This window comes from the organism of the source record quoted next, unplaced genomic scaffold (assembly GCF_019419815.1).
Source record: "Pyrus x bretschneideri cultivar Hongxiangsu unplaced genomic scaffold, Pyrus_bretschneideri_v1 Contig3, whole genome shotgun sequence".
Classification (NCBI taxonomy): Eukaryota; Viridiplantae; Streptophyta; class Magnoliopsida; order Rosales; family Rosaceae; genus Pyrus; species Pyrus x bretschneideri.
Window position 1 is genome coordinate 12,395,614 of NW_025999612.1, and position 26,405 is coordinate 12,422,018.

Genomic DNA, 26,405 nt, shown 5'->3' on the forward strand with positions numbered 1-26,405 from the left:
CAATGAATATCTTTTTATACGGACTTACCTGAAATGAGTCGGATGAGCATTAAGGAAAACTAATGAAAATGACTTGAAAATTTGAGTTTTAATGATAAGGACAAAATAAAGGGTAAAGTGAATAGTACCAGGATTGACTTTTTAGTATAAAAATGTGATTTTTCGTTAAAATGAACAGTACCAGAAGTTTTTCGTTAAAGTTCCCTAGAATTAGTCCTATCCATGATTTCTCTACGTTTTATTAACAAATATGAAATAAAAAAATACGTATATTACAACATGTAATCTTCCGACGGCCACGATTTTACTGATGGAAAAAATCCAGCAGACTTATAAAAAAAAAAAAAAAAATGCAGCCCAAATCATAATAAACTGTCGTTAAAGCCGCGGCCCAGGCCTATTAACCGTTAAAACAAACCAGCACACCGCATAGGCGCGCACTCTAGTCTCCGTCTCTCTCTCTCTCTCCCTCTCGGTGCACAATGGCGGGAAAGCAACTCGCCGGCGACGGCCGACTGGCTAACATCGCGGGAATGTCGAAGAACCAGCTTTACAACATCATGTCTCAAATGAAGGTATCCCTTATTTCCCTCGTATTTTCTACTTCTTCTCCAATTCCTTCCGAAATTTTCTTTCCCTCCAAACACCCGAAATTGACCTAGGACTAATGTCGACGTTCGATTTCTTTGTTCATTTGAATGCAGAATTTGATAGAACAGAACCATCAGCAGGCGAGGCAGATCCTTTTTCAGAATCCACTCCTCACCAAAGCTCTTTTCCAGGTTGCTAATTTTGTCGAATTTTTCCCCTCTTTGCTTAAATATTTAAATTTGTCTACGATGCAGAGGGTTTTGTGTAGTTAGGATTTAGTCTCTTGTCAAATTTGGTTTTTTTTTTTTTTTTCTTTTTCTTGATTTGTTGAGATAATTTTATATGATTAGGGTTCAAAGCTGTAATGGTTCGAATAGCTTCGGAGGAAAGTTGTTCATTTTGGCTCCCAACGAGAAAACAAGATTTTACCTTTGTTAATGCTAAATTGACGCGTGATTTTGTCTCGGTGATGTTTGAGAGTTGATTGCTTGGAGAACATATTTGTTAGGCTTGGTCTCTGATCGGTTTGATTACGTCGTAGCTTTGGTTCAGGAACTATCGATTTTACCTTTTACTACTGATATGATTGCTGGCTGTATTTCTGGATTTTGTATTTGGAATGGCGCGGCCACCTCAAGCGGTATGCCTTTTCTTTCTCTGGAAGCCTTTTTGAAGTGTTTTCCTAGTTGTGCACTTATGTTACATGCTAACTTGAGGTTGTCTGTAGATTCCCAGCATTCAGCCACCGACATCACATAATTCTCAGCAACCAAGCACTCAGGCTGCTCCCTCGTTGCCTGGTCAAGTGGGTTTACAGGACCAAACAGGGCCATCGCGGGTCCAAGCTCCTCCGAGAAAGCAATACCAAAACCAACCGGCAATGCCTAGTTCATCAGCTTAGGTGTTAAATCTACATCCATTTGTTGTATACACAAATGCATAAATTAGAAAACGTTAACTACAAAGCTGTTGATCAACGAAATACATCAGAATTTTATCTATATGCTAAAAGCCATTCTGTTTTAATGTAGATGCGTGAACTACTTTCGGAGTTTCAATTGATAACATTCTGTTCCAATGTTTTGCTCCCTTGCTGCAAACTCAGCCCTCTCTGAACAAAACTCCGTTGAATCCATCGCATGCTCCGAGTCGAAGATAACCATTCACATTTTTAGACAATCCACCAGGCAGGATGATTAGCATTGCAAGGCTAATTCTTTACAAGCATCCCATGTTTTGCCATTGTCAACAGTTCTTGTTCACGCTCGCAAAATGATCAGCATTTCAAAATGGGCGAAAGTTTTAATCTTCGTTTTCCCAATCCGAATCTTCATCATTGTCACTAACATCTGAATCCACGTATGAATCTTCATCTTCATCCTCATCCTCATCCTCATTTTCGTCCTCGCTCTGCAGATAAGAATCAAATATTTTACTCTAATTGCTTGATACAATCAATCTGATTGGAGCTCATGACCACTTGATAGTAAATAGATGACAATGGGAAACAGGATATCTCACTTGGACTAATTCCAACGCACGATGAATCTGCTCGGGATCTCTCGAGCTCCAGGAACTCTCATCTACATCATCTTCAGAAATACCCTGTTCACAATCAACAAAGCTATGGTCATGCGAGTGAGCAAACACCCATACAAAAGCACAGAAATGTATCATGCATATTATTGGAGAAACCAAAGCTGTAAAGCAACAACCGGCCGTGCGAGAGGGGGCATACACTTGGATCGCACAGTGAACAGATGAAGATGAACAAACATATAGTGATCACTGATTTTATCAGCAGTGCTTCAGATATGTGTTGAAACGAGAAATAATATAACTTACAACTTGAGATTTCATTTGCTCTATGTTCTTCTCTAGTTCAGATATGTGCTGACTGAGAGCCTGCATGGGACATAAGAGATCTAGTGTGAGGTGAAGAACATCAACGAGAGCGAAATATCCAAAAAACTGGGAAAGAAAAATTTCTTAGAAACCTCATGGCGTTGCATGGCCACTGATCGTTTTAATGCTTTAGCCTTAGTTAGAAGGTTCCTTGGCCTCAAGGTAATGGGTCGCCGATAATTCTTTCCCCGATAGTAAATGAGGGCATATCCCTTTGGAACTCTTTCTAGCGCCACAAGTATACCACCACTCTCATATTCCAATAACCTAGCTGTATCTTCAACAAAAGCAAGAGTCTTTTGCTTGCTTATTAATTTCACTAGTTCTCTGTGCTTCCAATGCAAATGCATGTTTTCGACGACACCATCAAAGACACCACGTATGCCTGGTATAATATGAAATAAAGACCATTAGTGTTTCAGCTAAAAATTCTATCTTCACCTCAAAAATTAGAAGATTTCTTACCAAGAGGCAAGTACGCTTTCATTCTCAAACCAACCCGGCGAAACATAACCCGTTCCTCATCAGTGATTGTTTCCTGATCATAATCGGGACCCGCAGGAAGCATTAATGATTCTATCTTGGACAGGAGTTTCTCTGCTCTTAGCTTTTTGGCTTGGGCCTGCCAATGAGTTCAGAATATCAAACTAAGGTACACATATGAATCTACATGTATACTTCTAATGAATGTTAAATGATATATTTTGGATAAAAACATGTTACAAAAAAGGCACCATTCTAGTACCCGGATCTTTATACTTGAGTCGATTCAATTCCAAAACTATTGCATTCACAAGGAGTGAGAACAAGACCCTTACAGGCTCGTCCACTAAAAGAAGGATAGAGAAAATACTTACAACACCTAGTTTATGCTCGATTCGTCTGACAAGCTTAGCATTCTTAGCTCTCGAATCTTCTTCAATCATCCTTTCCCGTTCTTCAGCAGATATTTCTCTTCCCCAACGAGCTTGAGCCTCATAAAACTCAGCCAAAGTCCCTGCAAGTGCCTGTCCTTCCACTGCACCTGTAGAAGCCGCATCTATTGCTTTGATCCGCATTTTCTCTTCAACATCTTGAACCTGTTTCGTTAGTTCCTGTCTTTCAGCCAGAGCAGCAGCCACACTTGTTGGAAGAAAGTCCTTTCCACGGTAAATGACAATGTAATATTTGTTTCTGAGCAGTAAAACGCCACCTGTTAAATTCTGCAAAATAGAAGGAACTTTAAATCAGTACCCATTGGTATTTATTCCGTAGGTAACAATCAGAAGAAGATTACAAAAAAACCTTAAAACTATTTGACGAAAGAGCTGAGTGCCTTTTCAACCATAGATTTGGTAGAAAATGAATGGTGGAGGCGCTTAATGGCAAACTTATTAACAAGTAATAACAGATTTACACAGGTTCCTTAATTAGAAGGACGGTGTTTCGCATTTTTTACTTGAAAAACAAATAAAAATGCAGAATAAGCTTGAGAAAGTTGTAGCAGGAAGACCTGAAAGTGCCACTAATGGACACGAACGAAAGGTAAAATGTCACACCAAAAACACAAGGTTTGATGGTAATTAGGACAAGAGACAATGTTGAACAGACCTTTATCTCCTCAGCCATCAACTTGTTGTTTGTATTCTGGATACCTCGTTTGACAGCAATCTTTGCAACAGAGCTTTTCTCCCAAAGTTTAATAATAGCCAATGCCAACCCTTGATGGTTTCTATTTCTCCCTTCATTAAGAAATTAAGAACAAAGAGTTATGTCAAATATTGACACGGTAAACTGAAGAAAGGTACACAGAAGGAGAATTATACCAAGGGCAAAATGACAAGGAAGCGACTTGGCAAGTTTCCGTAAGGTAGTCATCTCTGCATTAGTCAGCCTTGATCGCATCCCCGTAGGGAGAAGCCTGAAAGGTGTTTTGTAGCCAGGAATTGTTTTGGGAAGCAAATCAGCATCAACAGGAAGTACTCCTGTACCCCACCACTCTTCGAAACGTGGACCTAAATCATCCAATAGGCTGTGAAACTCAGCTTCCTCCTCCGTCATGTTATGAACACGCTCTGGAATTTTCAATGCTTGCTCAGTGTTATCTGGACCTGAAGTTGCATCGTTGCCACTTCTCGTCACCGATGTTTCAGCTGAAGAAACATCTGGGATAAAAAGACCACCCCTTTCCCCATCAACAGTTTGAGATTGAGAAGGTCCTTTGTAGTTACTCCCTCGGTACACAACCATGACACTTCCTGATCGCCATAAAACTAACCCTCCTGTTCGACGCTGACCAATCACTACAAGCAGTCAGTTACATTACGAAAGTAAAATGCTTCTACATGTTCATTTCCAAACTCGACATACAATTCCAAGCTGCATTCAGCAAGTACTGTAATTTACACTCAACACACATATATACAAATGTAAATTGGTCATAAGACCGCAAAAACTGAAAATTCGAGAACTGAACAAACCTCAACAATCTCGTGAGCCGTCTTCATGTCCAATGCCAGCACCTCATGGAACTTGAGCCTCACCAGCTCCGTCTTTCTCCATGTATCGTGAATCTTCTCTAGCACCGCCTGGGTGATCCCGGCCTTGGGCACACTGATCCTTTCCCTAAGCACCATCCCCATTCTCCTCAGCCGCTTCAGCTCTTCGTCCTCAATTGTCAATTCCGCCAAGGACGGAGCTTTCCCTCTCCTCTTCCTCAACCCCTTCACCTCCTCCTTGTCATTCACCTCCTCCTCCTCATCTTTCTCCCACGGCAATGCCACCTCATCAACGCTCTTCTCCTCCTCCAATACATAATCCGGCCGGACCCACTCCCGCTGCAACAAATCCCCGAGCTTCTCCTCTCCGCTTGCCACCGGCGCTGAATCCTGACTGTCCAATCCGATTCCATCGTCTTCCCCCTCATCGTCCGACCCTAACCCTAAGTTCCGCAACCGGAACACGATTCTCTCAATAGCGTTCTGGCCTTTATCCTTGTCAAAGTACCGAGTCGAATCCGCCTTGCCATCTTTCTCTCGTCCCTGCGACTCGTTGACCTTGTCGTTGACATTCTGGCGGGGTAATTCGGCGGGAGAGCTGCGATTGGGCCACTTGTTGAGCCAAGGAGCGGGCGAGGCGGGTCTGGATTTGTGCTGCGGGGGTTTAGCGTTCGGATTTCCGCCGTGCTCGGTGGTTCTGACGGAGGAGGAGAATGTTTTGACGATGCGAAATGACGGTTTTGGGGCCGAGAAGAGGAGGCTGAGAGAGGAGGGTGAGTGAGAGGTGAGTGGGAGTGAGTTCCTCAGTGGCATTTCGGAAATTTTCGCGGTTGTGAAGGCCATTTGCGGTGAAGATTGAAGTAAATTGTCAGCTTACTGTGGCTGTTGACGGCGGCACGCTGTCATTGTCTGATTGGTCGGAGCCTGGAAAGCGGTGGAGCGACGGGAGGTTGGAGACGAAGACTGTATAGTTTTGGAGGAGACGATAAGATTTTCCTGGGAAGATTTTTGGATATTTTTTCCTGTATATGTACTTATGGTATTTTATCGGGGGCACATCTGTAATTTTGGGCGGGGAAGAGCTCTTCCGCCCAGGCCCTAATTTACAGAGGTTAATTGTAGCAGAGGATAATTGATGTTGGTGTTGTAAAATCAACGGAGTGTGCAATGGAATAAATAAACAAGACACAAAATTTACGAGGTTTCTTTACAATTAATGTGATTGGAGTACGTTCTCGAAGCAGCAGTGATGCTTTCATTTATAATCTGAAGTAATACGATTACAAAGATAACTCTCTATTCACACCTCTCTTTTTCTTCTCTCTGCCATGAGCCTTGTGGCTTCTCTCTTCTTCCTCTCTTCTTTCTTCTTTCTTTTCTCTCTTTTCAGCCGTAAGGCTTGTTTTTATGTGTGATTTTATATGGAATGATGAGTCAGCAAGTGGATTAGTGGACAAACATGTAGAGTTGCAGTGGGTTGACCATTCACACATTGAATGGCTTATAAGATTACAACATTTGAGAGTTTTTTCTTAAATTTTTATTTTTTTAACAAACGATATTTTACGATAAGAATTGGGGTAGTTTTTGAATTTTAATTCTTTTGAAATGTAAGAAAAGTTTCTTATAGTGTGGGAATCCTCGAGTATATCAATGGATGACATACATTACTGATTATAACACATAAATTAAGAATTAACTGGTCGATATGAACCACTCAGCAAACATTGATGCATAATAGAAGCCATCATTTAGGTTCTGATTGATTTCAAAAACTAAGAAAAATAAGTAAAGAATTCAAACCAATTAAGGGATTCTTTGATCAATCTAGGGATCTTTTCGATTCCATTCGTAACGAGGACATGCTATCTTCACCAACGAAACAGTATAAACTACATACCACAGGGTGTATGTATCTCTCCCGTCACGTGCTAAAAGCTAGCATAATGTAATACATGAAAGTCGAAAGGAAAAATACTAGAATAATTTTATTATTATTATTATTATTATTATTATTATTATTAATTGGACTTTGAATTGCCGGAGAAAAATAGATCAAGCATCATTGACCATATACAATTACGCAGCATGAAGATGGACGTGAACTGTTAGAACTCCATGTAGATACTCTATCCATAAACGTATTTCTGTTAATCAACTGAATTATATATGCACCGGAAAATATAACCACCTAAATTAAAGCTCAAAACTGGAAAGTGAACGGCTCAGATTCCGGAAGATCTTCTGCTACTGGAAGGAGATGACTTCAGGATTTCCTGACCAAGCTCCTTTATCTTGTTAAGAAGTAGTACTTGCTCGGTCTCGAGTTGAAGCATGTACCCTTCCTGCGTATCCTCTAGGGCTTCTAGCTCGCTCATAGCCGTTGAGAGCCCTTCAATATTTCCGTCCTCGATCAGGGACTGAAACTTCATCATCGTTTGTTTCATCTGAACAAATTCATGGTAAATCGCGTGTCAGAAAAGAGTTGGAACTTGATTAAACAATGCTAACAATGTGGCACAGGAAGAAAAACTGGAAATGAAAACGAATCATCTCACCTCACTGGAAATTTTGTGTGCTTTGTTTATGGATGGTTCAGAATCTAAACTTGATCTTCTCTCCAACCCCGGGACTCTTCGCGTGACCTGAACATGGATCTCCCCCCTTATTACATTCTGAAGGGGGATCCACTTGTCTGCCGTCTGGTTTGGAAGCAATCTCTGATATTCCACGACGCAATCACCTATACTTGATGATGGTAACAAGGCATTGTGGTCTTTAACATACAAGAAAAGGGGGCTGCCGTCATCGGGGAATTCCAAGGTTTGATGCCATTGGGGATTCAGAGTTTTGTACATAACCTGGAGCGCAAGACGTCCAGGTAATAAGAGATTGAAAGCAAAGTAATGGGAAATTAACAAACGAGAGGAAAACGACAATCACTACAATATTTGACCATAAATGTGACTGCTCAAACCTTTGTTTGTTTCTTCAAGTTCCCGTATTGAACCTTCACATATGGATCACTTGTGCCTCTGATATCAGCAGCAATAAGGTCTTTTCCTTCGATGAGAACAAGTTCAACCCAGCCATTATCTGAACCCCTTGCCGAACCCTGAAATATTCCAAGAAGAGGAAAGGAGGAACAAAACCGTATTAAACCACACACAGTAAGAGCAGAATGATTCGCGCGCATATGAATGAACATTATTGAACATACACATGCGGACGACCAAACAGACTGAAACAAGGTTCCGTACCCTTGACCCGTCAGAGCCTTCAACTCTGACTGCTTCTATTTGAAGCCTTAGTTCTCCGGAATTCACTTTTTCTAGGGGGATCCACACATCCCTGACTAACCCTTCAACCAGTCCCTCTAAATTAACTCGTGCGCTGCCAATGTTGTCATCGCCAAATGTGTCTTCATTGAAGCATTTTATCATCAGGTATTCACCTTCTCCAATCTCATCAAATTCAAACTTCTGATTCCAGACGGGATTGAAAGCTTGAGCAGTCCTTGTTCTCTGGAGAATCTGGAAAGAAGGTTATGGCAACATATGGTGTTTATAATGTTTGTTTCTGCAATATATAGACTTTAATTCACACGTGAGAGGAAACTATTATGGGAGGAAAAAAATCCTACCTTTCCATATTGCAGTTTAACATATGGACCGCACTTTCCATATCTGTCTTTTGAGACGAGATCTTTTCCTTCCATAACAGATATGTTAACTTTCCTTCCGGTTCTAGGTAGAAAATTTGATGACCCAAACAGTGATCTTTGGGAGGTAAGAAGAGAGTTGTCTACATGTGAACCATCAGAGAATTGCCATTCTTTTAGGACAAGCTTCACCGTCAACTACATGATGCATTGAGAAAAAAACATACACTGTTAAAATTAAATAAAAACAAGGGATATAAATCGGTCATAAATCTTCAAATGTGTTACCTCCCCTGAATTTACCCCCTCAAATGGAACGACCAATTCAACTTCTTTTCCACAAAACTCAGCATGTTTTGCTATCACACCAGAATGAGGTCCTATTGCCCAGAATATCGTTGAGTCATCCTCAACATACTTCACCTGTCCACGGGGAAGAAAACTTCAACTTAGTTCACACTCAACAAGTTGATGATAACTTCTGCGCACAGAATATATATTATCAAGTGTTTCTTGTCATAAACAACGAAAAAAAAAGAAAATCTGTATCGTCACCGTGACTATCATTTCAAAAAAATTAAGTTTTGCATCCTAGAAATAGTACCTTAATTTCACAGCTCGCCAGATAGTCATACTTCACATTGTTTGGCGTACACTCATAAAGATGAAATCGAAGATTTCCTGTATCTTCATGTAACACCATATTAAACTTAGAATTCCAGCTAGGGTTTGAACCCAAACTCACACCTGTTTTTCTAGTTAACTCTTCAAGTTCAACTTCCACAAATGTCCGCAGATCTTTATCAACAAACTGCTCATCTGAACTTCTCTCGAACTGCTTTCTGGACGGGCTTCCTTTCAAACCATTCCTAGAAAGTTTACTTGCTGAAATGACTGTCACGTATATAATTCCTCCAACGGCCTTTTTCCTTAGGTTTACAGCTGGCATAGTGTAACAACGTCGGCGAGGTTCAACCATCGTCTTAACTAACGTGTCAGTGAAAATTTTAACCTGTAGAGCAAGCAATATATTATTTCTCGAATTATCAAGATTTGCACGAAAATGTGGCTAGATGTATGGTTTTGACCAGTTAAAATTTCAATATTATCTAGTTGAGTGATTATTTACAAAGAGACTATTAGCTCGTTTGGATGTGCTTTTAAAATGACTGAATGCTTTTGGTGAACATGTTTTAGAATTAATTCTTAGTAAAAATGCAAGTAAATCTTGGAAAAGCACTTAAAGTGCGTCCTAGAAGAAGCACATAATTGGTGCTTCTTGCAAAAAACACTATAAGTGCTTTTGGAATCTAAAAGCGCTTTTAGTCATTTTAAAAGCACATCCAAACGAGCTATATGAACAATTCCAGAGTGATAAGTCAGGTCAACTTAAGTTAAAGCAGTCTAAATTAACTTTCAGGCTTAGGAGTCAAACCAGCCAAGAAGAAACGCCTGGAAGCTCTGTAGCAGGCAGTGACTGGCTTCCACCACTTCCAAAGGCAATTCCTATCCTCACTTCCGGAGCTGACAGAAATGAGTACAAAATTGATTTCCCATTCAAGACCGGCATCAGCAGAAGCTGCAAAAAAAAGCAATTGAATGAATATACCGACCAAAATTATGAAAACCGCACAGCTTCTAATTTCTTTTAATAGAAACCTTTCAAGCTGAAGCTTATGAGAAATTGGAAAAGGAGACGACTTTACATACGTCGCCTTTGATGTGAAGACTATTTATAACAATCCGTGCTGTCCCCATCAATGGCTTGGCAAGCTTTGCTTGCAACAAAATACTCATATCATTTGTATCCCAGTCAAAACCCAAACGCATAAGCCGCTGCCAAAATTAACGTAGGCAGTGCACATGAAGATGTCAGGAATTTAGTAGTCATATATCAATTGCTTCAAGACAACACTACCAAAGTAGCGTACGTACTAAAGTGTGAGAACTGTAAACAGAAGCCAAACCTGATCACCTGAAGTTGACCAACGAGTCCCCTGAAGGCCCAAGCTAGGCGGGGATGAACCTAGTGAAAACTCCAGCAATTCAACTTTTTCCTACATGAAAAATGTTTACTCATTAATTACTCATAAAAAAACACCATACAGTAAGAATGAATTCAAATATTGAAATTATTATAAACAAGAAAAAGGGATAGATCGCTCACTATAAGCCTTGATTTTCTGTGCTTCAACCGTTTCTGAACAAAAGAAACTTAAACAAATTAGCATGATCCATTACCAAAGCTTGTGTTTGTGAATGTTTGTTTAATGGACAATCTTAGACATCCTACCAAAATTAGAAAATGGCAACGATAATGATCAGAACTTCTTTCAGCATTATAAACATTCAGTTAGTAAATTCAAAAGTAATTTAGGAAAACCGACAGTCAGCGAGTATCTCAAAACTTTAAGATGACTGTTCTAGCATTATAGGAAAGCCAATGGACGGCCAAGGATGACATGATCATAGAATGCAAGTGGGAGACTTAAAGTTGTTAACCTCGTACGAAAAATTAATATAACCGGTTGATACACAAGGACACATTCTCACCTCAACAATGGACGAAAACCTTATTGACAGCTTCGGGTTCATATAGTTGGGCCATATTTCCATCACCAGCTTATTCAGCCATTCGCAGTGTTCCAGAGGAGTTATAGGCTATATAAATCACAAAGCGAAAATTCAGCCTCGATAAAGCTTTAATGTCATACAAGCCAAATAAAATTCCGGAACAAATATGGTACCGAGGTGTTCAATATGACTCTCTTCCATTGCTTGTTCAGGTCTTCAACAAGTATCCGACGTTGATAGTTCCCGTACTGCAAACAGAATCAGTGACAGCTTATGTTACATCTCGGTATGATTTCGATAGTTAGATCCTTAAACATTGTGAAATGCAACAGAACAGGAACAGTTTCTAAATCGAAACACAAACGAAAACGATTGGCACTCGTCGGTAGATAATCATAACCAATGAATAAACTAAAACCAAAAGTAAATTAAACACCATATTCTCAACAACTGGAAACAAAAGTAAAACAAGTTCTCCAAACCAAAAATCACATTGACCAAATTGACCAATCGAACAGTAAATTCTTTTTCCACTAACACTTATGTAACCTACAGATATGGATCACCCAGAGTCCGCACAGTTCGAGTCTCGCTCTCCGTAGTTTAGATGAATTTAGCGTAGACTATTGCTCTCGAATCGAAAAAACTACAAATACATAACACAATTACACAAGGAAGCAATTTTACCTGTACGGTTGCCCAAACGACAACAGCAAGTGGGACCCAGTTGGAGAAGGAGAAAACCCATCTCTCAAAAGCCCAGGCAAACAAAACCAGAGGTATCAAAAATGGCAGAAAAGGCTTCTCTGCCATCACATAGTTGAAGAACTCCACTGCATCCTCAAAGCTCAAACTCCTCCCTTTCCTTCTATTCATCTGAGCAGGCATCTAAATAAACCAACTTCAACAATTCACTTTTCCTCTAAATACATACAAATATGTATAGATAATAACTAGAATCTCCAAAGTTTCATGCTTTACTGAGGAACATAAAGAACCCAGAAATAAAAACAAATTCTCAGGTATGAGATGTGGGAACCAGGGTTTTTGGAATTTAATTTGTGGGAAAATGTGAGGAATATTTATGCGATACTTTGCCGGTTGAAGAAGCTTAAGACGGTGAAATAATCTGACAAAGAAATCAGAAGCAGTTGGCTGCAATGGTTTTCCAGTTTAAAGAGAGAAACAAGAGAGAAGAAAAGTCAAGCTAGAGAGAGAGACGGGGAGGAGAAAAGATAAATAAAATCCCCAAGTCTTTTGTTAACTACTACGAAAAGTGCTTCAATTTAAGTGCTTATCTATGTGGTGGGCCACACTGGAACCCTTCTTTTAGCATTCGGCCTTTGATGGTGGAGGAATCGTGTGCTCTTCGATGGACTCCATCTGACGGCTGAGGATCGTCTGTGGGCTTATGCCGTGCGATCTCATTTGAAGCGCGGGTATGTTTTGACCGGTGACAATGTACATGTCAGAACTTGTTGGCAGTTGCCTATTGAACGTTGAAGCTGGACTCGTCCTACTAACTACCAAAAAGCTTTTGAAGGACATTTTTGTCTTTTAATATAATTTTTTTTTTTTATCACTGTCACATTGAATAATTAATTTACTTGTTTTATAGACTCACGCATTTCTTTTTTTTTTTTATGAATGAGGAGGATCTCATATATACTTCAATCACATTTGTTCATCGTATATTGTGTAGTCAGTTTTTATCAAATACTATTCATATTTAATTTAAAATAAAAATATTTACAATAATTTTTGACCACACAATATACAATAAACGAATATAATTACAAAACTTGCGCATTATACATAATTAGCTCTGGCAGACAATTTTATGTATCACATAACATAATAACACACGTCGCTAACACACCGATATGTGGTACTGTGGTAGTACCAATTCATATGCTTGAATTAGTTTTGTTCGTACAGTCTAAAATACTTTGGATCTAGATTTGGTGTCTCTTTACATTAGACAACATGTCTCTCCACTTTTACTTACTAAGGTTTATTTCGAACTTAGGACCAAGTCGTATTGGAATCTGTTTTTGGTGTAACCCATTGACCAACACAAACCATGGTCTCATTTGGTCGTGGCTTTTTTTACATGTTTATTTTTTACACTGGTAAATTATGCGATGGTGATTAGAACACTCCCAATGTATGAAGGTTTCTTGGGTAATAGACAACTCAATCCCCTTAACTGAATAATAAGTGACTGCAATCATAACTAACTGCCCAAGTGCATCTCTACTCCTAAACTGAATAGTTATGGCAATTGGTATTAGAATATTAGTATTTTTTATTTATTTTATAAGATAATAAAATATAATTTTATTTTTAATTTTGGATAATAATAAAGATTGGTTTAAAGTATTTGGAAGTATTGAAATATAGTGTAAGGTGGAAGAACATAATTAGGTATTTATAAAAAATATATATAATTTCTTACATCTTTAATTAGTTTTTAATAATTTTTTTTTATAATTTCTATAATTTTTTGTTAATTAAAATTGTGACCAACATGATACCATCACATAGGCAGGATGCTAGGCTAAGTAATTATTGCTTGACTTCTTCATCAGGCTCATTTTGGGTTTAATTGCTCGAGTGGGCTAGAGTGTTTTGAGAAAAGAGAGAAAGTGGATTGGGTTGCCTATTCCTAAGACAATAAGCAACGGTCTAGCTGCTCTTAGGAAGAGCTGAAATATCTCGGTGGATTTTTTCTATCCTCATAAAGAATTGTCTGTCATGGAAAACCATTTGGTCATTTTATATATAAAAAAAAAAGATTAACAAAAGAAAACAAAGGAGGAAATAATATGGTTCCAAGTTTTCTTTTCTATGTCCAATAGAATGTAGGACGTCGACAATGTCGACACACCAGGAATCATGAAAATGATCGATCTCACTAATATTAATGGATGGTGGTTGTTTGTGCAAGTGAAAAAGACAAGCAATCGCTTACACACCATATTTCTTTGGTATGGTTGAAGGATGAAGCTACCGAAATTGCTTTCACTGTTATCTTCATTTTCCTTCAACAACAATATATATTGCTTTTCATGGACGGATATAGCCGATCTAATTAGAGTACTGTGCTTCATCCTCTACATTTAAATTTAAATTCCTCTTTCTACTAAATTTGTGTATTTTATCCTATTATTTGCCCAAAAATAAAATGTCTCTTTTTCGCTTCAGAAAAGTTTATGGAGAGATTTGCTAATCTAACCATCAGCGACAGGATAATACTCACAACCTTCAAGCTGGAAGGATTTATGCGAGAAACCAAACTACCAACTTTCATCGATATGAATTTACGTATAAATTTATAAATCGTGCATTAATGAGAAATTATGGCAACCAGAATCAAACTTAGATTGGGAGTTAACCGCAAACCCGTCCTTACCAACTGAACCAACCCTCGTTGGCAATAAAATATTGTCTTTTCAACTTAAAAAGTAAACAGTAAGTTGTTTTACATTCCAAAAAGAGTAATTTAGAAGTGATATTAAAATAATTGAAAATGTTTTTTGTAAAAATGTTTTTGAAACTAATCGTTAATAAAAATTCAAGTGGATCTTGGAAAAACACTTCAAGTGTTTCATACAAAAAACACACATATCACAGTATTTTTGAAACCCAAAATCAATTTCACTAAAAATGTTCTCAATCCTTTTGAAAGCACTTCCAAATAAGAATAGAATTAAGTCTAGGGGCTCCTTCTCCTCACCTCCTTTGTAATAAACTTTATTTTTTAATTTTTGGATCAAATACTAAATTAGCTAAAGTGGTTGAGGATGCAATAAAAATTAAATAACAACGATTTTAATATATATATATATATAGAGAGAGAGAGAGAGAGAGAGAGAGAGAGAGAGAGAGAGAGAGAGAGATCGGCTTGCCATAGCAGATCATGTTCCTAATTGATTAGACACCAAAAGACCAAGACTTGCTTTTCAAAAAAAAAAAAAAAAAAAGACCAAGACTTTTCCCGTTTAACAGTTCTACAGAAGAAGCGCATGTCGCATTAAAAATTAAATAACAACGATTTTAATAATATAAACTTTTCAAGAATATTTACCCGACAACGACCCTAATATTTGTGTTCTAATTAAATTCAGATCAATCCAATTCCATCAACGTAATGACATAAGATAAGAGTAGGTCAGTGGTATCCTTCTGCTTTCACGCAAATGTTCAAGTAAACATTACCATCTGCTAAGATTGCTATTTAATAAATTAATTAATTACTCATTATTGTTGCAGTATAATCAGGCCCTTTAAAATGAAGGATTCTCATTTTTTGAAAAAGATTGGGATTTGTTGTGAGACACAATTCACATCGAACTTCAATAATTTGAATTATTTATTTTGTAAGTCTCAATTCATAGATCATCTTTGTAAAAATTCAATTTAACCCTAAACATTTCTTCATTTAATTATCAAGATGAAATTTCAATGTTTCTTAGAATATAGTATTCGTCAATTTCTTTGAATTCAATTAGATGCCTCAAATATTTTCAATTTGGCTAATATGTTGCAAGGATAACCTATGAAGTGTAACTTTAAAAATAGAAGATTCGAATCACTAAAATTCAATTGTGGTGTGGACCTCACAACTAATCCTTATTTTTTTAAATGAGAATTTCTTTCCTTAAAGGCTTTGCGGTGGTATAATAGTATTCTCTCAACTAGTAAATGAAAGTTTTAGTTTTGCGTTCAACTCGCAAGAACAACGAGTTTGATATACTCCGCTATGGTCAACCTGTATAATTTAACTCAAACCTCGCCCGCCTTAAACTAGAGCATATGACATATCAAATTAATTAAGAAGAACTAAGGGAAACTTCTTATTCATCAATGATCATCATGTACGATTTGTAATGAAATATTTCATTGACTATAAGACGCCACTAACATATTTTGTCTTTTACTTTTAGATATTTTGGTGGTGTCACTGTCGCGTTTATCATGCATAGATACGAAAAAAGAAAAATAAAAAAAAATTACAATTATTAAACTAAGCACTTGAAACGCAAGGACTAAAATAATCACTGCTAAAACTCTTGGGGCAACTAAATCAATGCCACGTTGAGTTCGCCGAAGAAATAGAGTATTTCAGAAAATCATTCCAAAAACATCAATTTTTGATAAGATATGCAACGTTTCATCTTAAATTATTTGACAATGAAAGAAGTAATTCAACTTTTATAAGTTTAGTTTTTACAATGTATCTTAATTTTCTGATATGAGATTTATACTCCATGCACGCTCTTTCAACAATTCACATGTAAAGTTATTTGAATTTAACACATAAAAAACACTTATTGAATCGACGTGGAAGCACGTAGACCATATATCAACTAAATGTAGAGGAAATATATCTTGAAATCTTAAAGAAAAGGAAGCAGATCAAACGAAGTTTGTTGATGAGCGGATCACATATGTATTAATCATGCCATGTTCTTGGATTTCTTCCCGGCCGGCCGGGGCCCGGGGACCATACATCAACTAAAGTGTACATACAGCTTTATGGACCACAGCTTGGCAATCGAGCTTTCGCATGCTTACATGCATATTCCTTCTACACTTAAACTTGCTAGATCACATGAAGTACAACGACACCAACAAATCAGCCTTTTTATCGAAAAAAAAAGAAAGAAAGGAACAAATTAACTTTAATTTCTATCCATTGCTTTCTTTTTTTTCTTACATCACTCACTCGTCAACCTAGCTCATTACTTCATGTGCATATTGGAAGCATGCATATCCAGTTGATGTATGCACTTTTAGGGTGTGAAAACAAGTATTATATAGTACAACTATAAGGATCATTACCTTAACATGTTGGCTACAATGCTAGCAATTTTTGCGTCTAATTTTAGCATTTGGACCTTTTTACTTATTTAAATGACGCATGTCGTTTTTTTACACACAATGATTGAAGAAAATTAGAAAAAGGCATTAAAGGTCTTGGTTTTTGTTTAAAAAAATAATGTCTTATGTGAAGAAGTTAAAAGGTTCAAATGCAAAGGTTTCTTGCAAAAGTTGATAATATTTCTCTATATGTAAACAGCGTACATGAATTCTTTTAAAGATAAAGCACAGTGTCAAAGTGCACTCTGGCATATATGAATATTTATCTTAGCATGTTAACCACCCTTATAAGTGGGCAATACATATATGTAAACTAGGAGGTCATTTGATAGTCATTTCGTTTTCACAATCTCTAAAAATAAGCACATAAAAAATCAATATATAATGTGAATAATAAAAAAGAGTAATGCTAGGATAATCAACTTTTTAAACTAAATTTGCTACTATATGATATGTCACCAATAGGAAATAAGCATGTTAATTAACACTTAAGTAATAATCTAATAATCAACAACCACGTCTTATAATTTACAAAATTTAATCTCAAAAGTTAGTATCCATTGCATTACAAAGAAAAATGAAATAAATTTTATCGGTTTATATATAACACTATGCATATGTTGAATATTCCATTCTCCATTAACGTGTAAAGGCTGCATATATATCAGCATAAACCGACGAGTTTGGGACCATCTCACCTGAAGAGAGCATAGAATATAATTATGATACATCCCACTTTCACATCTTGGATGGTCAGAATGTTCTCCAATCTAATTAGAGATGTGTCAGTTAAAAATTACACAGCCTATCGCTAACTCTGGCCCTTTTAATTCAAGGCCTTAGGGTTTGCGGAATGCGCGATTGATTTCAGTAAAACTTATACGAATCTGATATCAAAAGATGTAATGTGCAGAGGATTGGGTTTATCATACAGCATGACTTGTTTAGTCAAGGAAGTAGCAGTTGATATTTGCAGACTAAAATCTTTATAATATTATGTAGCGATGTGAGTTTCGTGCCGAATAATTTTTTGACATTAAGTGCTATATATAGTGCATTCCATGTATCTTGAGTAAAGTGGGAGATGAGAGATTTGAATGCATGGAAAGCGTGTAGATGGTTTAGAGAAGCATGCAATTGCAACTCATAGAGAAGTGCCAAGACGACAATATCCTAGCTGCCAAGAAATGTAAGTACAAAAATAATCAAACTACTTCTCCGATGAGCCCTCAAATTCCACCACCGCACCCCTTCCCCATACAAATCTCAACGGTCAGTCCACCTGGCACATCCCTACTGGCCCAGTTCGACAATTTCGGAACCACCTCCACACTCCTATATCCATCCACAATCCAATTAAAATCCCCATACGTGGCACAATACGACTCGAAAAGCCCACCCATCCAATCGTAGGGACGTCTGCACTCGATCAATGAACCCTAATACATTCCCCATATTACACCATACTTACATTGTGTAGGTACCTTAAATTCGAAAATTTTCTTATTATCTACATGCACATGCACTGAGTGTTGATTTTTTTTTTAAACCGTTAGATCAAATTCAATAGTTGTCGATGCATGTAGTTCTCAGGAAACATTGTACATTTAAATTTAATACCTTCTAAATTTGTTTCAACAAATCCCATGCAAATAGGAGCAAAACTTGTCACACGTACTTATTTCCACCTCTATATATATTTCCCCTTCATCTAATTTCTTGTACTTTTGAGAGGCCCTTGCGCGCTTCCCTGCGCCCAAATAAAAGTGTCCCCACAAGTGCCAATATTTACAATGAGCCCACATGCAAACGCAAACAAAAGGGACGTGATCCGCACCAACAATAATCATGGGACGTCGTTTTACCCTCCGCCCTTGAAGATCAACAGGGACTCCCATTTCATCAAGAAGTCCTCGTCCTCGTCTTCGGCCTCGCCGTCGTCGTCAGCTTCGTCGTCCACATCTTCCCTCGTGAACGCTGTGGCTGGTGTGAAACCGCCCCAGCAACAGCGCCATCCGGTGATTATCTACACGCATTCGCCCAAGGTCATCCACACGCACCCGAGAGATTTCATGGCGTTGGTGCAGAAGCTCACGGGGCTATCGCGCTTTGAGGATGACAGGCGAGAGCCTCATCCGCAGCGGCCGCCTCCTTCAGCAAAACGCGAGGTTAATGTGGAGAGTTTGTTGGAGGAGAAGATCATGAATAATAATAGGATCACCGGAAATTTTATGATGAGGAACGAGGACAACGATTCGTCGTCGGTTATTACGACGGAGGAGAATTGTAGCAGCAAAAACATTACTAATAACAATAACAACAACAATAACAATAATAATGTAGGGAGTGTCGTAGGTGTAGGAGGAGGAGGAGGGGATGGTCAGGTGAATTCCTGCTTCGTGCCGCCTAATCCTTACCTCGGAAACATTCCGGTTTTTACGCCGAACGCCACCGATTTCTTGTGCTCCAATTCCATCAACCACCTCTTCACAGCAATATGACGATCATCCTGCATGGTGATCATGATTCATGATCATGCGGCGGCGGAGGAGGAGTACAACTTTGTGATGGAATGGCCCTGCCTACGGGACTAAATTGAAGGCCTGCCTACGTGACTAAATTGAAGGGAAGGATTCGCCGTTTTTGTTAGAATTAATGTTTGATTATTTGTTGGTTTTTGTTTTTCATCGATTTTTTGTTGGAGTTAATGTGGATGCCTGCAAGCTGCCAATAAAAGTTCTAATTTTCTGAGGTAAAACTTCTTTTTTTCAATTCTTTTTGTCCATCAATTTGTCGAAAACACGATTGAAATTAGAAATTCTGTTTGTTCGGATCACTTCATACTTAATCGTTGTAATCTGATAATTAACTCATGTTTCTGACGGCTTGTTGTTTATCAAATCAAAATGGATGGATGAAGTAGGAAAAAGATAAGACGAGCCATATTGACTAGAACAGATGTGCTACTTTATGAATCCTAAATAAAATTTTGTTCTTTATAATTGAGATTAAATTAATGTAGTAGGTGTGCCCACCCTTATGCACCCTCTTCTGGAAAAATGAAAATTGATGGATTTAATCGATCCAAAAATGGCAGCAGGACGCAGGCCACCTCCGTTAGACCATTTGAACAATTGCAGATTGCAGAAGCAGCTTTACGATTTATCCTGGCGGACTGCGCCGGAGAAGAAGCAGATAAAAAAAATTAAGAATTAATTGGACAAACAAACCTTTTTATTTATTTATTTTCTTTCTTTTTTCCTTGAATCTCATACTATATAGGAGCTTATTTCGACTTCCTTGTAAAGATATACACACACTTTCTCTCTATGTAGTACAGAAAAACGTTACCTGGACATTTATAATACATTTCGCAAATAGTTACATCATCATTTCTTCTTCTTCTCTTCCTTTTCTCTTTCAAGAATAACGGGCGCCGCTGGTATGCTGAACCACCACTCTCGCAATCTTCTCATCCATCTCTCCGTGCTCGATCTCCTCATCGGCGAATAACACGTAAAAGTCTCCAAAAAGATATATAGCACAATATATTTGACGGGCATGAAAGCCAGAGCCAAAGCCATAACTAGAAGAGCTATCGCAAATCTTTGACTCGCCTGATCATCATTACACAGAATCATTCATCATCCATGTTCAATGTGCTAAAAGTATATATAACTGAAGTAGAAAGGTGGAGGAACGAGCAAGGAATAAGAGAGTGGAACCTGAGGAAAAATGGACAGCAACAAGGCACGTAGCTTGAGAAGAACAACGTTCCCATCCTGGATGACCTCTTCAGCTTGAGATATTGCATTCTGAACAGCCAAAAGCTGCTCCATCGTATTCATCGCTGGAGGGGCTAACACCTTAACCTCGTGAGTGGACTTTCCTTGGCTAAAATATTGAGTGAGAACCATGAAGACCGCCATAAAGACGAGCGTCAATGCAAAGGCATAGCTCAGCCATCCCCTGAAAAGTACACGTGTGTCAGTCTACAGACAAAATTCCTACCGGTTTGATGTGTGGAAAGAAACACTAGAGAATCGAGACCATGAGAAATCCCATTGAACTGTATTTTTTTCTCTAGCTACCCCGTGTTCTAATTTAGGGAGTTTCCAAAAAATTTAGTATCTACGAATTTTCATTTGGAGGGCTTGTTTCTGTCACTGAAAACCATGTTACATTGAGTCAACATCAAAGTTTGACTCTGTTATCATGTGCGATAATCATGCTTTTTAAATATTCATTTTTTCCTGCACTCCCCCTACGTCTAAATTAAAGATCAACCAGTAAAGGAAGAAAATGAAATTTCAAGCAGTTTACCTGCAAATGATGTAAGTGAAAACACAACAGAAAAGCAAAGACTTCAATGGATCCTCCCAAAATGCCAAAGATTGCAGGCACTTCCCTAATTCTGTCATTGGAAACAGTAACTCCTGCAATTACTCAACAAATTTAGACGACGTTGCCAGGAAATGGAGTAACTCATAAGCTATGTAAGAGAATATAGGCTAAATAAAACCTTAAATAACATTACATTATAACCAAATACCTTCATCACTACAAAATTTGTATCGATCCCTTCCACTTTGACTCCATCTACTGTTGCTTGTGCTAGCGCCACTTTTTCATAGTTGCTTTTAGATTCCTTAACTGCTTTTTCCAGCAAAGTAACTTCTCCCACAGTTATCTCACCCACGGCAAGCCCAGCCTCAACAGAATTATTAGAACTTGTTCCAAATGCAAATCCCAAGTTAGAGATCATATCCAAGGCTGAGATCGAATACATTCCACCTCCTGGCTTAGAATTGTTAGACCTATCTAATTTTTTAGAAGTTGACAATTCTGCCATGGTTTCAAGTATCAAGTCTCCACCTGGTAATTGATCACAAAGATTGAACATTAGAAGACCCTCGTAGCATAAATCAGTTTGAGAGATAATTTCTTGAATTGCTTGTAGTCGCAGAATTCCAAGCACTGCCTTTGAAAGTGCTTCATCCTTTTTTATCCCCTTGATCTGGTATTTATTTATAAATTGATGAACGTATAAAATCTCCCGTATGATTGCTAGCCAGTAATCACGACGTGTATGCCCCTTCAGCTCAGGAAACTCTATTATAGCTGGTTCTGATCTACAGAAAAGACACTACTGAAAGTTGATAATCAAGTCCTAAGAAGACGACTTTCTTTTATAGCTACGTGGCAGATCAAGTGTAGAGACTAAAAGCACCAAAAATAAAAGGTAATGCTTCACTTACAATGAAATTGATTTATAAAAGACTGCCTTGTCAAACAGTCTAGTACCCCATGGGCCAGTCAACTCAGCTTTCACAAGTTGTTTTAAGTCATCTGATAGATCATATCGTTTTGCCTTGTCATAAGATACAACACGCAGGGCCTCGAAGTAAAGTGCATGATCTGTCAGAATTAACCTTCCTGCTTACAACACAATTAATTTGGCATTAATAATCTTCATGTGTAGTAAATCCATAATACGAACTGACAAGGACATGAACCAACAAAGATATTTGAATTGTTTAACTATCCATTGACGTACCAGGCCATGTAGAAATTCCTACATGCTCAAGAACTGGTTGGGTAGTGACTGTTCCATCTACTTCCAGAATCTTCTCTCTTTTTGATGATCGCATGGCAGAAAGAAGTGATGACTCTGATTGGCTTTTCATTTTTCTTATTGCTCTGTACGAGAAAATTTTCAAAATCGTAGGACTAGATATGAGCGTCTGATACGCGGTACAAGATATATGCTTCCAGAAATTCCATAAATTTGAACTTTGAAATTTAAGAAAAGAAAATGCAAGTTTGAAGGGGAGAGAAGAAGAAAATGCAAACTCGATAGGAGAGAATGTACCTTTCTAGTCCACTTAGGTACTTGTCATATGTGGACAACTGAAGTCTCCCATCGCTTGAAGATGCAAGCACCTCAAAAAGATTTTCACTGATAATCACATTTGCAATAATAGGAACTGCTGGAGCTATCCTACAGAAAGCGTCTAACCCAACGGATAAATCCTCATCTAACTGCACAAAAAACGAGGACATGTTGACATTAATAGAAGCATTACAGTGCAAAGAATCACTTCAACCCCAAACTATAATTTACACATAGTCAAAACAGGTCTGATAAAAAAAAAAAATTTAACATAAGATTAGAGATTGTATACTGTATGTACAGTACTGATAGGAATATCTAAGAATCTACAATATAAGAAATAAGCTTCTAATGAAAAAGAAAAAAACAAAATTTACATTTCGTAAAGGTTGGCTAGAAACAGCCGGAGCCTCCCAAGCTATCATCATGTCATATGTCAAGCGTCGAAACTTTTTATCAGCCAGATGACCTGTTACTTGAGTGGACAGAGCAAGTGCTCGGAAACAGCAGTATTCCAAAAAGTTCCTAGCATAACACGATGGATGCTTTATAGATTCAGAAGCCTCAGAATTGAAGCCTTCACGAAGCTCAGTTGTAGGAACACCAAGGATTCTGCATCATTTGTTTGTTATCAATAGAAAATCACTTCTCGATACTAGTTACCACATTTTGTTTGTGATTCATATGAAGTTCCCAACAACAGAGAATAGAATAATTTCCAAAGGAGCCAAAAACATAAGTTACACATATTTCATCCAGTTTTACTGTGACAATATAACAGTTGACAGAGTATCAGGTGAACAGCTGAAGACTTACTTTGAACATCTTCGGACAACTATGTTTGCAATTGGAGATAGCTCGGGAACCCAATTCGTCTGGGCAGAAGGAGATTTTTCCATATCCTCCAATTCTTCATCATAAGGGCTACGATCTCCAAGCAACCATTTGAAGGATCCATCTCTAACAAAATTCTCGAGCATATTTGCCACAGCCATCCCTAGTTTTTGCCCTCACTGTGTGTCTAAACTGTAAAGGAGCAAATTACCATATATGTCAGTTCTTAAATTTGATTGAGGACCCCAATTTCACAAACACCACTGTCCAAATATTGCACTTCTCAAACTAAAAGAACAGAAATCGATGGAAGGAGCGCTACATAGGCTGCTCACTTTGGAATTTTTGTTCATCAAAACCTCAATACCCCCATCACTTTATAGCACATTCAACCAGAATGACATTTTACAATAGTAAAGTAAAGTTTACTCTTTTAATGTATTATGATTTCACTTATCATAAGTTCGCAACGAAATTCAGAAACTACAAGAAGCAAATTTTAGTCAATTAAGTTTACTCTTTCAATCTATTAAGATTTCAGCAATCATAAGTTCATAGCAAAAATAAGAAACTTAAACAATTGCAACACCAGCAAAAGTTCACAAAAACCACCAGATCAAAAAATCACTTGCAATCCGAAAACCCAACACCAAAATTCTACCAACAACATCATCAATCTCTTCAACTTGCTACAAACCAATTCTAAATTACTCACCACAATACCAAAAAATTAATCAAACCTAATTCTCAAATCCCACTACCAAACTAAACCCAGCAACTAATAACACCCAAAAACAACACACCTCGCCGTAAAATGCACATTCAAGACCGCCGCTTTCTCAGCAATCTCAGCTTTTGCCGATGAAATTCTTCAGATTTCTGCAACATTTCGGCAAACCCACCTCCGATTACACGCTCGGAACCAAAATCTACGAACCCACATCACCAATTTGCGAAATTAATTGAAGCAAAAGAAGAATTGGTCCGAGCAGCCACGTATGAAAGTGTGGAAGATCATAAATGTGTCGTGGTTCGGGGGTTTATTGTATTATATTCGAAGGGAAACTGAGATTGTTAGATAAGTACAGCATTCGCGGCAACTGTGACAAAAGAGTTTTCATCATCCAAAATACTCCTCTGGCTAGTAGCAGCAGGGTTGTGATTCGCTGAGGTAAGGTGCAGTAGATGGTACAATGCTGTCAGCGCATGTGTCAGCTTCATAACATGCCACGTGGCGCTTGTTGGGATCAAAAGAGTAGACAGGTGCAACCATTTGCATCATCACTTGGTCTTTTATCTTGGAAAGAGATCCTCTTCGGATCTCTTCTACAAAGCTATTGGATCAAATGATTTGAGTCTTTCAAATTTTATCCAAAGGTTAAAAATTATTACAGTTTTTAAGAGATCAAAATGGGTGGGCTGTTGGATGAAATTGAAAGGTCCGGATCACTTGATCCGGTAGCCTTGGTGAAAGAGATCCAGAAAGGATCTTTTTCTAAGATAAAAGACCAAGTGATGATGCAAATGGTTGTACTGTCTACTTTTTGATCCAAACATCCGCCATGTGGCAAGTTATGAAGCTAACACATGCGCTGAAAGCATTGTACCATCTACTACACCTTAGAGTAAGTCCACCCCAAAGGAATAGGTCAGCTCACAGCCTTCAAAATGGCCCGGCACCCACAAAAAGTGCTCCAGCCCAGCCTAATAGGCTAGCACCCTGCCTAAGCCGTCCCATAGGGCGGTTCAGAATGTGCGAAGCCATGGCCCGACCTATTTGACGTCATGCTGATGCTAGCGTGATGTCACAACCCATTTAAAAAAAATTTTGCGCCAAGCGCATGTGAAACACGCGCGAGTGGCCGCACATTTGGACAAGAAAAAGCGGCGGGGCCCGCGTGTGCAATTGTGACAAGGGCGAGGGTCCAAATGCCACGTGGTTCATTTTGAATCGTTGGATTTCCAACAACTATTTTCTGAGCCGTTGGATTTCCAACAGTAAAAAAAAAAAAAAAAAAATCCATCGCCTAGCCATGTGGCACAATCTGGGCTGTTGGATTTGAATTCTTTTTTAAATCCAGCAGTCCAAATTAATTATTTTAATAAAAAAATGTTTCAAAATTCAGAAAACTTAAAAAAAAAAAAAAAATTATTATCAATTTCTATAAATACCTAACTATCATCTTCCACTTTACACCACATTTCAATATTTTCAACACTTTCAACCAAAATAGTACTTTCGGATAATGACATATGATATGACAATATTAGTTAAAAATCCTATCCGAAATTAAAATTAATTTTTTTTATTTTATAAAAAAAATTAATAATATTTTAAATGGGCTGGGTACCAGCGCATTTTGTAGGGATGAAGATCGTTTGTGCCAACGTATTTTTTAGACTTTGTGCCAGCGCATTTTTTAGGGGTGGAGAAACATTTGGCCAATTTACTGTTCATGGGATCTATCACTGTTCACTAAGTGGATTAACTAAGCTAAGTACCAGCACATTTTTTAGGGGTAGACTTGCTCTTAGCTCTTTGCCATGTTATTAGGTTTGACTAACTTTGTAAGTTTGACTAATT

At 38.0% G+C, this 26,405-nt stretch overlaps 4 protein-coding genes and 1 non-coding gene across 8 annotated transcripts; 2 read left to right on the top strand and 3 right to left on the bottom strand.

Moving 5' to 3' along the window:
- Positions 1–198: 198 nt before the first annotated feature.
- Positions 199–1,617, top strand: LOC103938855. 2 transcript variants are annotated; one of them, XR_007260209.1, is made up of 3 exons: positions 233–575; positions 705–1,231; positions 1,319–1,617. It is a non-coding gene; the product is annotated as an uncharacterized LOC103938855 (transcript). The 2 variants fall into 2 exon arrangements; XR_007260208.1 differs by having other exon boundaries at positions 199–575; positions 705–1,617.
- LOC103938866 (CRM-domain containing factor CFM3, chloroplastic/mitochondrial) lies at positions 1,511–5,984 on the bottom strand. Its single transcript, XM_009348911.3, has 9 exons — positions 4,956–5,984; positions 4,302–4,767; positions 4,087–4,217; positions 3,354–3,698; positions 2,962–3,118; positions 2,589–2,881; positions 2,437–2,496; positions 2,113–2,196; positions 1,511–2,001 (listed from the first exon to the last, which is right to left on the bottom strand). The coding sequence occupies exons 1-9, from the start codon at positions 5,814–5,816 to the stop codon at positions 1,894–1,896; spliced, it is 2,505 nt and encodes an 834-aa protein (XP_009347186.2). The 5' UTR covers positions 5,817–5,984; the 3' UTR covers positions 1,511–1,893.
- A 1,084-nt stretch (positions 5,985–7,068) lies between these two features.
- LOC103938871 (extended synaptotagmin-3) lies at positions 7,069–12,473 on the bottom strand. 2 transcript variants are annotated; one of them, XM_048589736.1, is made up of 15 exons: positions 12,190–12,472; positions 11,896–12,096; positions 11,382–11,456; positions 11,188–11,295; positions 10,802–10,834; positions 10,602–10,691; positions 10,345–10,470; positions 10,070–10,213; positions 9,239–9,646; positions 8,923–9,057; positions 8,617–8,832; positions 8,234–8,506; positions 7,951–8,088; positions 7,532–7,834; positions 7,069–7,420 (listed from the first exon to the last, which is right to left on the bottom strand). In XM_048589736.1, exons 2-15 carry the CDS (start codon positions 12,094–12,096, stop codon positions 7,199–7,201), a joined length of 2,472 nt encoding a protein of 823 aa, XP_048445693.1. In that variant the 5' UTR covers positions 12,190–12,472; the 3' UTR covers positions 7,069–7,198. The 2 variants fall into 2 exon arrangements, with proteins under 2 accessions (XP_048445693.1, XP_048445694.1); XM_048589737.1 differs by having other exon boundaries at positions 8,234–8,497; positions 11,896–12,473.
- A 6,366-nt stretch (positions 12,474–18,839) lies between these two features.
- Positions 18,840–19,836, top strand: LOC125479615 (VQ motif-containing protein 20-like). The gene has a single exon (XM_048589150.1). The coding sequence runs from the start codon at positions 18,888–18,890 to the stop codon at positions 19,593–19,595; it is 708 nt and encodes a 235-aa protein (XP_048445107.1). The 5' UTR covers positions 18,840–18,887; the 3' UTR covers positions 19,596–19,836.
- Positions 19,837–20,310: 474 nt separating this feature from the next.
- Positions 20,311–24,939, bottom strand: LOC103938890. 2 transcript variants are annotated; one of them, XM_009348941.3, is made up of 10 exons: positions 24,630–24,938; positions 23,804–24,013; positions 23,365–23,599; positions 22,967–23,136; positions 22,652–22,794; positions 22,353–22,530; positions 21,647–22,226; positions 21,418–21,530; positions 20,820–21,063; positions 20,311–20,711 (listed from the first exon to the last, which is right to left on the bottom strand). In XM_009348941.3, the coding sequence occupies exons 2-10, from the start codon at positions 23,980–23,982 to the stop codon at positions 20,484–20,486; spliced, it is 2,070 nt and encodes a 689-aa protein (XP_009347216.2). In that variant the 5' UTR covers positions 23,983–24,013; positions 24,630–24,938; the 3' UTR covers positions 20,311–20,483. The 2 variants fall into 2 exon arrangements, with proteins under 2 accessions (XP_009347216.2, XP_048445563.1); XM_048589606.1 differs by having other exon boundaries at positions 23,804–24,939.
- Positions 24,940–26,405: the final 1,466 nt, after the last annotated feature.

Coding starts and splice junctions, on each gene's coding strand:
- LOC103938866 (XM_009348911.3), bottom strand. CDS start 5,816: ATGGCCTTCACAACCGCGAAAATTTCCGAAATGCCACTGAGGAACTCA. Junction 4,218..4,301: donor TCCTTGTCATTTTGCCCTTG/GTATAATTCTCC, acceptor TTCTTAATGAAG/GGAGAAATAGAAACCATCAA. Junction 2,882..2,961: donor GAAAGCGTACTTGCCTCTTG/GTAAGAAATCTT, acceptor ATATTATACCAG/GCATACGTGGTGTCTTTGAT.
- LOC103938871 (XM_048589736.1), bottom strand. CDS start 12,096: ATGCCTGCTCAGATGAATAGAAGGAAAGGGAGGAGTTTGAGCTTTGAG. Junction 10,214..10,344: donor GTCTTCACATCAAAGGCGAC/GTATGTAAAGTC, acceptor TTTTTTTTGCAG/CTTCTGCTGATGCCGGTCTT. Junction 7,835..7,950: donor ACTTGAAGAAACAAACAAAG/GTTTGAGCAGTC, acceptor CTTGCGCTCCAG/GTTATGTACAAAACTCTGAA.
- LOC125479615 (XM_048589150.1), top strand. CDS start 18,888: ATGAGCCCACATGCAAACGCAAACAAAAGGGACGTGATCCGCACCAAC.
- LOC103938890 (XM_048589606.1), bottom strand. CDS start 23,982: ATGGCTGTGGCAAATATGCTCGAGAATTTTGTTAGAGATGGATCCTTC. Junction 22,795..22,966: donor TACCTAAGTGGACTAGAAAG/GTACATTCTCTC, acceptor TTTCTCGTACAG/AGCAATAAGAAAAATGAAAA. Junction 20,712..20,819: donor TGCTGTCCATTTTTCCTCAG/GTTCCACTCTCT, acceptor AATGATGATCAG/GCGAGTCAAAGATTTGCGAT.